General features: G+C 38.8%; 1 protein-coding gene across 2 annotated transcripts; it reads right to left on the bottom strand.

Annotated features, from left to right (window-relative positions):
• Window positions 1-2,611: 2,611 nt before the first annotated feature.
• Window positions 2,612-12,550, bottom strand: LOC308411855 (uncharacterized protein). Of its 2 annotated transcripts, XM_080905894.1 has the most exons (4): window positions 12,447-12,550; window positions 12,041-12,101; window positions 4,367-4,447; window positions 2,612-3,744 (listed from the first exon to the last, which is right to left on the bottom strand). In XM_080905894.1, exons 3-4 carry the CDS (start codon window positions 4,410-4,412, stop codon window positions 2,879-2,881), a joined length of 912 nt encoding a protein of 303 aa, XP_080762020.1. In that variant the 5' UTR covers window positions 4,413-4,447; window positions 12,041-12,101; window positions 12,447-12,550; the 3' UTR covers window positions 2,612-2,878. The 2 variants fall into 2 exon arrangements, with proteins under 2 accessions (XP_080762020.1, XP_080762019.1); XM_080905893.1 differs by lacking the exons at window positions 12,041-12,101; window positions 12,447-12,550 and having other exon boundaries at window positions 4,367-4,488.
• Between the last annotated feature and the right edge of the window lie 926 nt (window positions 12,551-13,476).

Consider the following 13,476-nt stretch of genomic DNA (forward strand, 5'->3'; position numbering starts at 1 on the left):
GATTCAACATTGAAATACAGTCAGACCCACTGACCCTACAGTCTGTGGCTAACAGTTAATGATTCCCTGTCTTACTTATGTGTAGTGAAGTTCTTCTTTGGCAGCAGAGTACTTCATATTATCTGTGGGTCAGACCATTGGTTATGGCCACATCACAATCTTCTGGTGGTGTTGTGTTGATGTTTGCATCCTACTACTGACTGAACATCTGCCAGTTTTGGAGGATGCAGTTTATGCTGGTGTTTCATTGTCGTACAAAGAAAGGATGGGTCCTTGCATGAAATTTATGCACTCTTTCACATGTGCTTGCAGCCTGTAGGTTGGTTGATTATGTAGACATTTGCAAAAGGGTTTTTTTTTATTATCACCATTTAAACTGTCATTCACTAAAAAACAGGGCTACCAGGTTATTGACATCGAAGCATACCATTGACTATGGATCCATACAAATTTATGTGGGTTTTTTTTTTCAATTCACCCTCATATCAATATGTAGCAACAGGCTCCAAATGCAAATGTATTATCATAAACACACTCTTTGCAAATTTCTACTGTTCTTCAACTGTTCATCAGTTCCTTCCAACCTCGTCTGTATTTGAACGAGATCTGATTCATGGGACTGAAACATTCATCTGATTCATCACGATAGTTTAGGAGTGTACAAGTAGGTCTTTTTTGTATGTGTGTGATTTTTGCACCAGGTTCCTAATGGTTTGATGATGGCATTATAAAGCAAACTCATCATTTCATGATTCGTCATTTGACCACAATGCTGCAGGCAAAATACTGTTACTCTGATAACCTTATTAAAATAAAGGTTTAATGCGTTTTTTAAAATGTGATCTTTAATTAACAGCATATTTTAAAAATGTCCATCCATTAATTTCATGTGGTAAGAAACATATTACATATGACAGCAGCTTGTTTTAACTATAATAATAATATCATAATCAAGGTTAACCATTTTAAAATGGATTTTTCTAAGTTAAATCCAGCAATGTAATTAGTGCACACTTTTTTTTTTACAGTAAACTTCTGTGAAATATTTCATATTTGAATGTGAAGTTATTTATAAAGAATCATATTAAACTTACTATGATCATAAATTAACAGTATATTACAATGGGGAATTATATTTTATGGTGTTAAATAAAGATAAATCCAATCATTTCATATGTGGGCTTACCTTCTTTAAATGTGAAGATCTGTTGTTTATTCAACATTTTGATGTAAAGTTACATTTAACAGCTTATGTAACATAATAGTCTCAAATTAACTGGATATTTTCATAATGATAAACCCATTTGCTAGTTTATAAACTTGATTTTGACATTTTTTGAACATATAAATGAAAGTATGCTGCCATATTTTATCCTGTTAAATATGCATCAAATGTACAAGATTTTTACATTAAATTACACAATAATCGAACTAATTAAAGTATTTTTCTGCAACTTTACACCTGGTTAATTGTACTACAGCAGTGGTCAGTATTTGTTGTTGGTGTAATTACTGTTTTTACACACGTAAAAACCTTAAATAAAGGAAATTTTAGAAATACAAAGATGTCACGTGAATTAAAATTCACAATTTAAAGTCGTGATTTTAAAAGTCACAAAACTGCGCTGGAAAATCTCCATTTTAAAAAAATGCATTTCGGTGTATGATACAGAAGCAAATATGGGAGGTCTGCATGTTTACTGCTTTAGTGTGAAATTGTGAGTACATCTCAAATCTAATTGTAAAACTCGATCACTACACCAACTGGAATCTGTCATATTACAACATATCCTGTTTAACATCCACTGCCATAAATCAGTGTTATAGCTAAATTCAGTGAGAAAAAAAAAATCAAACAAAGGTCAGATAAAGACAGTGATTTCCAGATTTTCTACAGTGAATATACAAGAAGAACATGTTGTTCTTCTTGTATTGCCAATGTGGTTTTAAAGTGTTTCAAACAATACTTCTAGAAGTATTTTTAATGTATATATCAGTTCTAAAATAGTGAAGGCATAGTTCAAGATGGTGGGCGGTATACTATTTACTTTCTTTCCCCAAGAATTAGATGAGACGATCAGTGCCTCAGAAAAATATTAGACAAATTCTACAAACCAATTTTCTTAACTTGGCATGAACGTGAAACCAACAAGCCAAACTGCCAGGAAGTTTAAAAAAAAAATCTGCCAGCCAGAACTTCTAATTAACACCTAATCAGTGTTTGAAACTGAGAGATAAAAATGTCTTGTTGCCATGTCAGCGAGGTTATCTGCAGCCCGAGCGCAGCAGTAACCAGATGCTGGTTTTAGTTTCACAGTGACTGCACAGACATTAAAAAAGTGTAATGTTTCTCATGTAACTCTGAGCAAGAATGAGATAATTTCTCAAAATGTTAATGTTTGGATTTTTACACAGAAATGGTGAATCTGAATCCGTCTTAAGAAACTCAACGTGTAAAGGTGATGCATCAAAACACAGAAACACTCAAAATCTCAGGCCTCAGTTGCAGGGTATTTTTCATACCAGAAACAGTGAGGGACACCATAAGCATTAAGATGTGCATGCTAAAGGATGGAGTAATTCCCCCCCCCCCCCCCCCATTTCTACAGGAACCATGGCTAAACATTTAGTGTGGAGTTTTTCTCTTGGATAAGCTTGCTTGCTTGAAGTTCTTATTTCTGTCCAGTAGGGGGTGGAAGTGGACTTTAGTTCTCAGCTTTGTAGAAGCTGCACAAATATATAAGTGCCACTTTTATTATCAAGGGGAGGTGAAATGGTGGGTGATGGTTTAGTATGCTATTAAACCCACTCATATAAAGCAACATATAAAGGAAGCAGTGTATACATGGTATACAGGGAGTCTTTCTTCAACCATTTCTTACATGACAGAGCAACACCGGCAGCTCCTGTGCGTAGAACTGCCTTTTCCCTCTGTTATGCCTGGTGGAGATGTATTATGTGACTCTTTATCACCTTCCTCTGCCTGCACATCGATTCCAGCTCCGTTTCCACCCGAGGGAATAACCTGAACTGCTTCATCTTTGGACTCTTTCCCGGTGCCTTGCTCTGCTACCTGGTCTAATGGTGAATAAAGTGGAGGAGGCATTTCAGGTCCTAAGACATGCTCTTCTCCATCCTCCGTGATTATCACTCGTTCCACAGTGATCATGCCTTCCTGCTCCTCTTGGCTCTGACTCTGGTCTGTTGTAGCATCAGCGTATCCCAAGAACACAAGTGTGACAGGACTTTCCTCCAACATCTGATTCTCCACAATATCTACTTTTTCCAAAGTGTCTCTCACTGCCATCATGTTTTTATCATCTGTGTTTCCCACATTTACAACACACTTCTCACTGCTCAGCTCAACTTCTAAATCATCGCTTCTAGAGCCGCCGAATGGCCTGTAGTCTTCCTTTGATGTGCTGGGATGGGTATGAAGCGACAGGCCTTTTTTCTCTGAGCCTTTGCTAGCTTCTACTGTCTCTGTCTTGGTTGGTGTGACTGTGACTTCATTCAGCAGCACTTTCATCCCGACCCCATCGATGACACTCAAGATCTGCCCGAGCTCTTTAGACGAGGGTTGATCTGCTGACCCACTGATAGTGTGGATGCTCCTCCTGCCGTCGTCAAAGACAGTGGTAGCCTTTGGAGCACCAGCTGGTGTGGACACAGGAGCCACTGACCTAACGATGGTGGCACCTGTCTTGGGGTCCCGCTCTACCTGCACCTCCAACATTCCCAGGACTGCAGTCACAAAAGACAAAGTAAAATGCTTACAGTGAGGCAAATCAAAAGGCCCAGTTATAATTAATGATTCATATTGATCTAATTTCAAGTCATTCACAGACTATGTGAGACCTTTATTTTTCCTAACAAAACTGCTTTTAAATGTTTCATAGGCCTGGGTGTTAACAAAAAGTGAGAAAGTACTAAGGTCAATGCCAGGTCATGAAACAGAGCTTTTGTGTTACTAATGTGAGCCGGCACAACAGAAATTATAGGGGCACAATGAGCAAAATGTAGCACGCTTATTCTCTACACACAGCCCTCCAGTGGGCATTAAAAATTAACCAACAGAAATAACAAGAAGGCTAAATATAACATTGTTCCCAGGCCTTTCATTGCAGTCCCTTCATTAAGTCGTATCCTGGGGGCTGAACTTGGACGGAGCAACATTAAATAAAGAGGTCATCATTTCCAAGGGAAGGACAAAGAGGGAAATACAAATAACTGAGGATAGCCTTTTGCCAAAATTTAGGTTTATCAACTTGTACAGTTGGCATTTTCACTGGTAAACATTTTTGTCATGCAAACTTCATTAGCATTCACAAAATTCCATCATCGATAGTCCATTCCTGTGTCTCACCTGATCGGCCATCTTGCCCACCTTCATTCAACATCCTTTGCGCCATTAGTACAGAAAAGGGACCCACAGGCAGTTTGTTCCCTGAGAAAGAAAACATAGACATGGAAATAACTGTATTTTCAGTGCAGTGTACGCACAGAGTGTTTTTACTTGCTTTTCTATTTGATGTTAATGAACACAAATCACCTGACTGACAATGTCTTCATTAAGGATGTCATTTGTGCACTATCTATATTAATAGGCACAGTTATTACTGAGACAAAGTGATATAATGAACATGTGCCCAACACTGCTAACAGTTTTCCATTTATCATTACACTGCTCACTCACAAGATTAGACGCGCATAAAAAGAGTGTGGAGGTTTCAGGATGACGTGCGCAGACGAGTTTTGACAGTTCACAAATTTGCTCTCACAACAACTGAAGGAGCGATAGCAACACCCCTTTTCATAATATAATAATAATAATAAGAAGAAGAACAAGGAGAAGAAATACTTTATTTATTCCAATGGTTGGGATAAATAAAGTATTGTTACATGAAAAACAACTTAGCTCAAACATAGTATCTTGTAGTTCTTAAATACGTTTACTAAGGGATGAGCTCAGTTAAATAGAGAATTGAGGTACTTTGACTGCGCCCTTCCCAAGGGGTCATCACAGCAGATGGATCTGCACAGATTTTCCTTCCTCCTACTCTGGAACAGAACTTCCCGTTCATCTAAGCCAGGGACGTCAAATTATTTTACACTGTGGGCCACTGGTTCAGGCCAGTGAAAGTCCACTTTTAGTCAGTGTAAAGAACAACTACACATTTATTATTTTTGTTTTTTTTTTAATAAAAAAGAACAACATTTCAACAATACAGCTCAGTTTCTGCACACGATAAAGATGGGCTTAAATTATAGGAAATAAATGTTTAAAATTATAGGAATATTTCTCTACCCTGTAATTATAATCCCATAATCCACAGATAAATCATACATTTCTTCAGTAGATAGTGTAGATTTTAGATAGTGAAAAAACAGGAACTTTCTGTTATTTTATTGTTTTAGTGTACTTGCTTATTTATACCTATTTAGTGTCCTATGAATACCATAGAAGAGGAGTTTATCAGTGGGAAAAGCTGTAAAACTTAAGAAAAGCTGTCCAATGGGCCTGATTGGAGCCAAAGATTCTGGCCCCTAGCCCTTATGTTTGACACCACTGGTCTAGGCATACATTAGCTTGTAATACTCTAAGGGTATTGTGTCTCCTCCCAGTGATGGTGCAAGACCTCTGCATAGTGCTGAGTATAAATATAGGCCATATCTTATCTAGAAAATATACAAGAAACAAAAACAGAGATTAAAAAAAGCCTTTAAAATCGTTGATTTCTTTTCTCTTTTCTCTTTATGATTTATTTATTTCCCTGGAAACAACATGTGAGTAAATAACAGGAAGTTCCAATTTTCTCCTTTAACATAATTAGGGTTGATTTTTTGTATGCATCTGTCTGTTTATTTATATCTCAAACACTAACATCACTCATATATTTCACTTAGTGTCAGATGTTCACTGCTTCATATCAGGGCTGGATGTGCTTTTATAATGTATACACTCTTTTTACTTCTGTATCCCTCCCAACTCCATAGAAGCTTTGTTCACAATGTGGAGATTGGCCAAAAAGTGCTGTGATAATGGTCTTCTTGTAGCACACAGAGTCAGAAGGAATTTAAGTAATGTTGTTACGCTCAAAGTAGAGCTCTTTCTCAGCCACGGCTCCATTCTGTCACACAGACTTAGATTATTATTCTTCAGGCAAAGACTTAGTTATGGCAAATTATCATCTGCCAAGAAAGAATGGTTTCTAGGCAGGCATAGTGATGAAAAGTGACAAAATATGATAGCAGCTGATGGTAAGCTAATGGCGGCTACGTGCAGCTGACTTCTTACCTTGCACATCCTTGTCAGTGCCAGCCTGTGGGTAAAGGGAAGAGACTATTTTAAGTACTCCCCATGGTCAGACACTCAAAGCAGATACTGAGTCTGCAACTTTAAACTCATGCCTCTGCCCCTCGCTTTCCCGAGCCCTCCCCAGTTTGTGCCCTGCTGTAAATATTTCACAGCCATCGTCAGAGAAGTGTTGAATCAAGTTTAGTTCCATCAAGTTAAAAGAAGCTGAGACTGTCTTGCCCAACAACCATTTCATGCCTGATACTGGCTGTCAGCATGAGACAGAGCTAAATGTGGGCTGGACCGCACAGTGGAACATTTGGTGGAGGCCAGAGGTCAATAAATACGACACATTTTTTGATAGAAGAAGAAAATACATGCTAAAATGTATACATGATTATAAGGCATTACATTAGTACAGCTTGCATTGAAAAACAAGCAGGATGTTGTCAGTATTTACCTAATTTCAGGTAAAGGTCTTGTTGCTCCTGTAAATATATTTAATTACTCGCAAAAACCTATCCTATGGATATTTTATTGCTAGGCCTACAGTGCTTGTCCACTTTGCTCATGTATGGAAACTCAGACATGTATGTTAATGTTATCATGTTATTATTTTTATGTTCATTAAATCCCAAAGTGCCACTGCACTAAAAACTGTTTTATTTACAAAAAACAGCATATACATAATGTGAACAATATACACATACATGTAACGTACACGTATTGTGAACAGTGTACATGTATGTTTTGAGATCAGCTAATTAGGATATGAGTGTTCTAAAAATAATTCCCATAAGCTTTAACGATGTGTATTATCCTGGTACCCCAGGCAGTTAATATAATGTACTTCCTCCAGATTAATTAATGTGTCTAGGAGGAGTTAGGTAAGAGATATAGATATAGATGTACAGACAATTTAATATTTTGTATCAGGAAAAGAAAAATGTCAAATTAAAATTAGTGGTGTCAGCGTTAATCTCGTGGAGATTTGCCACGTTAATGTGGTTATGTCGTTAACGTCATTTTAACGAGATTAACGCTGACAGCACAAATTAAAATATGAAGTTACTGTTGTTGTTGTATATATGTAAATGCTTACTCAACCTAGGGCACATCTTCCTATTATACTTGAGAGCAGCTTGGTCATCTGGCTGAAGCCGTGCAGTCACTAGAGTCTGTGTTTTTTTCTTAAGAGACCTCTTTTCTGGCAACTGCTGCCCCCTCTGTCTCATCCTCAGGCTTCTTTTGACTTTTAGTTTGTTCCCTGACACACATGCACACACGCACACATTGTCGTAGACATCATGTGTGTCAACACAAAACGACACACATTAGAGCTCATAATATAAATGATTCAGAGCAGTGGACACTGTGTCTGTGTTTATGTCGTACGCCCTAGGCTTTAATCCATCACGTCAACTGTCACATGGCTGCCTTCTTTTTGAACTCATCATGGCTAGCAGAGCAGTGGGTCTGTGACAGAATACTGTATGCTTCATGGCAAACATTCACATCTTTAGAAAACGATGAGTGTGAGCCAGTAAAATGTAGATTATGTTGACTCGTTAACTTTGACACAGTCAAATCAGTGATTCGATCAACTGCATCTGAATGAAACTGTTTAAATGTGGCTGTGTGTTCAGCAGCTTAGCACAGGACTGAGCTGAAAGCTGTAAATTGCATGAAGGACAGGAGGTGGAGTTGTTTCACTGAGCCGCTGGCCTCTTGTGAACTTCCTCTGAAGAAGGATGTCGAAATAAGAGTCAAGGAAAGTTCAAACTCAGAAAATCAAGAAAACGAAGCAGAAGGACAGAGCTGGAGGAGAGGCGGCGAGGATGGGTCAGATAGGAGACTAGAGTAAATGTTGGGAGATTGTATCTGCAATAATCATGAACGGATGTTTCAGCAGATAATTTTTTTTAAATAATAATAATAATAATAATAATAAATTTTAATTTTAATTAAAAGGCACCTTTGGTGACACCCAAGGACACTTAACAATAAAATAATAATAGAGATGACAAAATGAAGAACAATAGAAACAAAGTGCAAGATAAAATTAACAAACAGTGTTTTCACAGTGAATATGCAGATTTGAACAGATGAGTTTTGAGTTACATTTAAGCTGGAGGAGAGAACCAATGTTTCTTATATCTGGGGGTAGAGAGTTCCACAGTCTGGGAGCAGAGCAACTGAAAGCAAGAATAGATGTAGACTGGGTGGAAAGAGGAGGACGTAATCTGTTAATGCTGCGTAGATGGAAATAGGCAGTGAGATTATTGATGTGCAATTTATAGGATAGTGAACTGTCTAGGTAAGATGATACCTAGGCTCTTAACCTGAAGTGAAGGGAAAACTGTGGAGTTATCAATAGTAAGTGAGAAAAGATTTGCCTTCAAAAGTTTGTATTTAGTTCCAATAAGGAGATTTCAGTTTTATCCTCATTGAGCTTAAGAAAATTAGAGCTGAACGAGGATTTTAATTCAGATAGGCATTCTGTAAGGGAAGAAGTTGGGAGGGAAAAATCAGGCCTGCAGGAGAGATATAACCGGGTGTCATCAGCAAAACAGTGAAAGTGAAGATCCAATTTGTGGAAAATGGTACCAAGAGGGAGGATGTAAATTATGAAGAGAAGAGGGCCTAAGACTGAATCTTGGGGTACACCAGAAGTGACTGAGAATAGACAAGAGCAAAATGATTTAAGTTGAATAAACTGGGAGCGGTCATGGAGATATGATTGGCACCAAGCTAGGGGTGTGTCAGAGATGCCAAGAGAGGAAAGTCTGCTTAGACACAGCTTATATGTAAGCAGCTCAAAATAATTAAAGGAGCACTATGAGAAAAATCAGAGGTCAGTGAATAAAAAAAGTCCTGGTCAAGCAGGTTTTCTATCAATTGGAAGGTCAGTAGTTTGATCCCTGGATATTCCAGTCTTCAGTTTTAATGTATCCTTAGAGAGAATACTGAACCTGCTTCATCTATTAGATATATTTGAAATAAATCCTTAAATATTAAAACAACACCTTTAAACCACTTAAATGTTTTGTCTAGATTAGAGTTGTCCTGATCAGTGATGGTAAAGTTGACTGTTGAGATTTGTAGATCAGTTCCCCATTCACAAATTAAATTAATATCATTATATGATTCCCTTTAATCAACTGAATCTGCCTTGCTATGTTTTACATTTACATACAATCTCCACATATAGAGACAAAGTCCCCAGTCTGCAACCCACAGAACCTCTTATTGCTAGACACCACAGGGCAGCCCCAGAGATGCCATGTCCATGGCCTAACAGGTCAGAGCTGATTTGGTGAGCTGATGGGCACCTGCGCAATGTTAATGTGTGGCAGTCTGAACATAATGTGTAGCCTATATATGACCAAAACCATCTGCCAGTGTTAACAGACCAGAAGGGCCCATTCAAGGGATCAAGACAAACGGCCAGCTGCCTGGCAGTGGTCCTCTTACTCGTTCTGCAGTCCTGGCAGAAAGACTGAGGATTGTATTGCTGCCATTTTGGATCTTACTGAGTATGAGTCAGGCCAGCAGCCTGCTGTTGTCTGAGAGTGACAGAGAAAAGATGTCACAGCTCAGCACCACAGCCCAGAGACCCAGACATCTTGCTCAATGCGATCTGTCACTCATTGTCGGGAGTGACATCCTGAAACCTGACAATTGGGTGTCTTAACACTTTAGGCCAAAAACTAGCAGTCCTACCTGCTGTAAGTTACCTGCTTTGGTAGTAGAGCGTCTTTCGAAATACATGATTTTTTTTATTTACATTGAGTTTGATGTGAAACATCATTGAAAGACATAATGTTATTGGTCAAAAGTGGTTGCTTATATACACATTAAATGAGAATTTTCCAGTTTTTCCTTGTTTATCAGAACACAGTATCCATGATGGAGGAACACTACAAATATACTGGAGAATATCATCATGTATTTCTTCCATGGAAAACAAATACTACTTCACATTTACTGCCACAAAGAAGAAAGGAAGTATTGTTGTATCTTTAGGCTCGACTGCAGTGCGGATGGTCTGCTCCTGCTGTTAGCAGTGCACATGCCTGAGGCTGCGGGTGTTTGGAGAACGCAGAAATGTGCTGCACAGTGTGTGGGAGGCTTTTGCAGTGTGCATGATGCAGCACACGGCTACTGGCTGCATAGACAATTTAGGCTGTTATGTCTTGTTTACTTTAAAAAGCTTATATCCTTCCTTCAGGGAACAGTTTAGCAGTCAATGGTATGCATAGTGGCTTGCAGCAAACAGTGCCCATCCAATATCAAATAAAGGTCCTTTTCTGACGTCATCATTACAGGAGGAGACGCTTGCATTTTCTCTCAGTTTTCAACACAAAAACAGCCAGAGTTTTATGTAAATGCATTTTCTTCTGTGCACCACTTGGTTGTGGTGAGAGGTGTCTGTAAGATTTCTGCCATTGAAACACAACATGTAACTGAAAACAGCTTGCACATGTGTGGATTGGAGCAAATCAGACATAATAAAGTCCAAGTGACCCAACCCAAAACATCTGACTACACGTCAGCTGGGGAAATATCTCACTCTGGCAGCCACAAGATATGGCCTGATATAAGGGTGGGGCCTACCAGCGGCCAGTTTTTAACACAGCTAAAAAGAGAGCAACAACTCCAGATCCCTGCCTCAGTTTACACTGCAGTCACAGTTTAGCTGAAGGTCCAGTGAGACCGTCCTGTGTCTGAATGGCAAGCATGAGGCCACTGAAAGCTTTATGAAGTCATAGGTGCAAATAATAAATAAAGAGAAATGAAGCAGCAAAAAGGAAACTGGGGAGAGCAAATTGGGCGTGTGTTGTGAAAATCTCTTGAGTATGACGTAATTTTCCATTTCAGCGTCCCATTTTCCATAAAGGAAAAAAGGCACAATTCACTGTAAAAAACACTACATTTTTTTCAGTGTAGCCGTTCTCCCAGATGTTAACAGCGAAGCATATACAGACTGGCTGTTATTTAGCACTTTTCTACTGTATTTGAGCACTCAAAGAAACTCAGGGTTCAGTATCTCACCCAAGACGTTTTTTGACATGTAGACTGTAGCAGCCTGGGATCAAACAACCAATCTTTCAATGAGCAGTGGATCTGCTCCACCTTCTGAGATACTAATGTCTCCTCTGTGGTTACCCAAACACTGTACATGCTTCCATGAAACAAGTATTTAGGACTAGTTAGCTAGCCTGTTGGCATGTAAAGATAGTATGGTGAGGTAGTTCTTAAAAAGTAACAAATAAACAGCACTTAAAGACTAAATTCTGAATACCAGGAAGACTTTGGACCTAGCAGCTGTTGCTGGTTACTAACAATAGCTAGTAGCTAGGTATTTTCAGGGTAATATGAACACAACAGGACAGAAAATGTATTTTGAAAATGCTAAAGGTGAAGTGTGAAGATCCTATAAAAAAAAACTGGATTCAGGCAGGCCTACAGACCACTCAGTGACTTCTTGGTAACCACCAATCTCGGTGGAAATTGTGTATTCCGCAGAAAGTGTTTGTGGGCAGTTGCTAGCACAGCGCTGCACAAAAAAACTCCTTGTGTTAACTTTGGCCACTAGCATACTCCTGCCATCGCCAGTAGCTTGTGCTGACTTGTGTTCCGACTCATCTGCAAACATTTCAGACACTTCAGATATTATTTAAATTACACTTTTGGGTTGACTTTGAGACAATCAGCTATCAGCACAAGAAAGATGCAAACCTTTTTTTTTCCCCAATCTCACTCCTGAGTTTCTCCTCTTTTTACAGTATGGATACCTCTCCTGGTGACGCAAGGAGAACTCAGGTCAGTGACAGGAAAAAAGTTTGAAATAAAAGCATTTGAAGTTGTCATCAAAGGGAGGATAATAGTACATTTAAAACATGTTTAGTGGCCAAACTCTGGATGTCCATGTGTGGATACAGTAAGATAAAGAAAGCTTGTACAGTTTCACACTCCTTCACATTGTTCAGGATTCATACAAACTTTGACCACATACTTCTTCTAATTATTTTCTAACACTGAATGTTTCTGAAAGCATTGAACTGTCTGTACTGACTTCAGAAACATATTACCATGAGAGGATTTGCTTTCAAGTAAGTTTCTCATTTTTTAAGTCAGTACTTACCCCTTGTCCACCCTTTGTAAGTTACCTTCTAAGAGCCAAATTGCCAAAAAAAAAAAAAAAGGCAGGTTACTGCAAGATGAAGCAGCAGAGACGGCTGTTTTTCCTCCTGCTTAAACCAGAGAGAACTGAGAACACGGTTCATATCGCTGTGGGTTACACCCGCTTCTAATAGAATTCTTTGGTAACACCCCTTTACTGCCGTGTTCCCTAAAGACAAGGACTTGTTCTGTGTAAAAGGAGTCTACTGAGAAACACAGACAGTGAGAAAGAGTAGAGGGGGGATATTTTTAGGAGATGTGACCGACATATTAAAGCATTGGCAGAGTTCAGGGATACCGAAAGAAATACTTCAGTGACACAGCACATTGCATACATGCTGATGCTGTATGCCTACTGTTAATGTAAGCTATAAATATGCTGAGGTCTGCTTCAGGCCTTCTCTATACCCAGCGAAGTGGGTCACTCATGTTTGGGCTGATGGCACGTCTGAGTGCGGGCGGGCAGGCTCAACTCAGGCCCCTCGAGCCATTCATTTCACAGACCAATAGTTAGTGGCCAGAAAGTTAACTGTGGAATGGTTTCTGGACAGGCAGTGCATATCAAGTGAGACAATTCCACTGAAATGACAGGAGACAATGGCGGTGCAGTAAGATTATGTTGACGTGAGGTGAAAGTTCAAGATGGTAAAAGGCTGACCAAAGTGGACAGTAAAAGGGAAAAACTACTGAGTGAATGACTTTCAACTCAGTAGCTTGAAGCCTATGTTGGTGCTTTTCTTAGAATTATTTTTAAAAAGTGTTTAAATGATTCTGCTGAAGGAAATATGCAGTAGCAGTTTTGTGGCTTCTGTCTGATGGATAAATCTTACAGTATGAATTATGATACAGTATTTAATGAGAGTGCAGGATGTACTCAACTATTTCTTTTATTATTATATTAAGATTTGATTTTATGATTCTTGAATGACTTGGACCTTATTAAAGCTGCATGTACAGTACTCTGTGGAATTGCAGGCTGTCCCACATGAAAA

This window comes from Rhamphochromis sp. 'chilingali' (genome assembly GCF_963969265.1).
Source record: "Rhamphochromis sp. 'chilingali' genome assembly, chromosome: 15".
Taxonomy (NCBI): Eukaryota; Metazoa; Chordata; class Actinopteri; order Cichliformes; family Cichlidae; genus Rhamphochromis; species Rhamphochromis sp. 'chilingali'.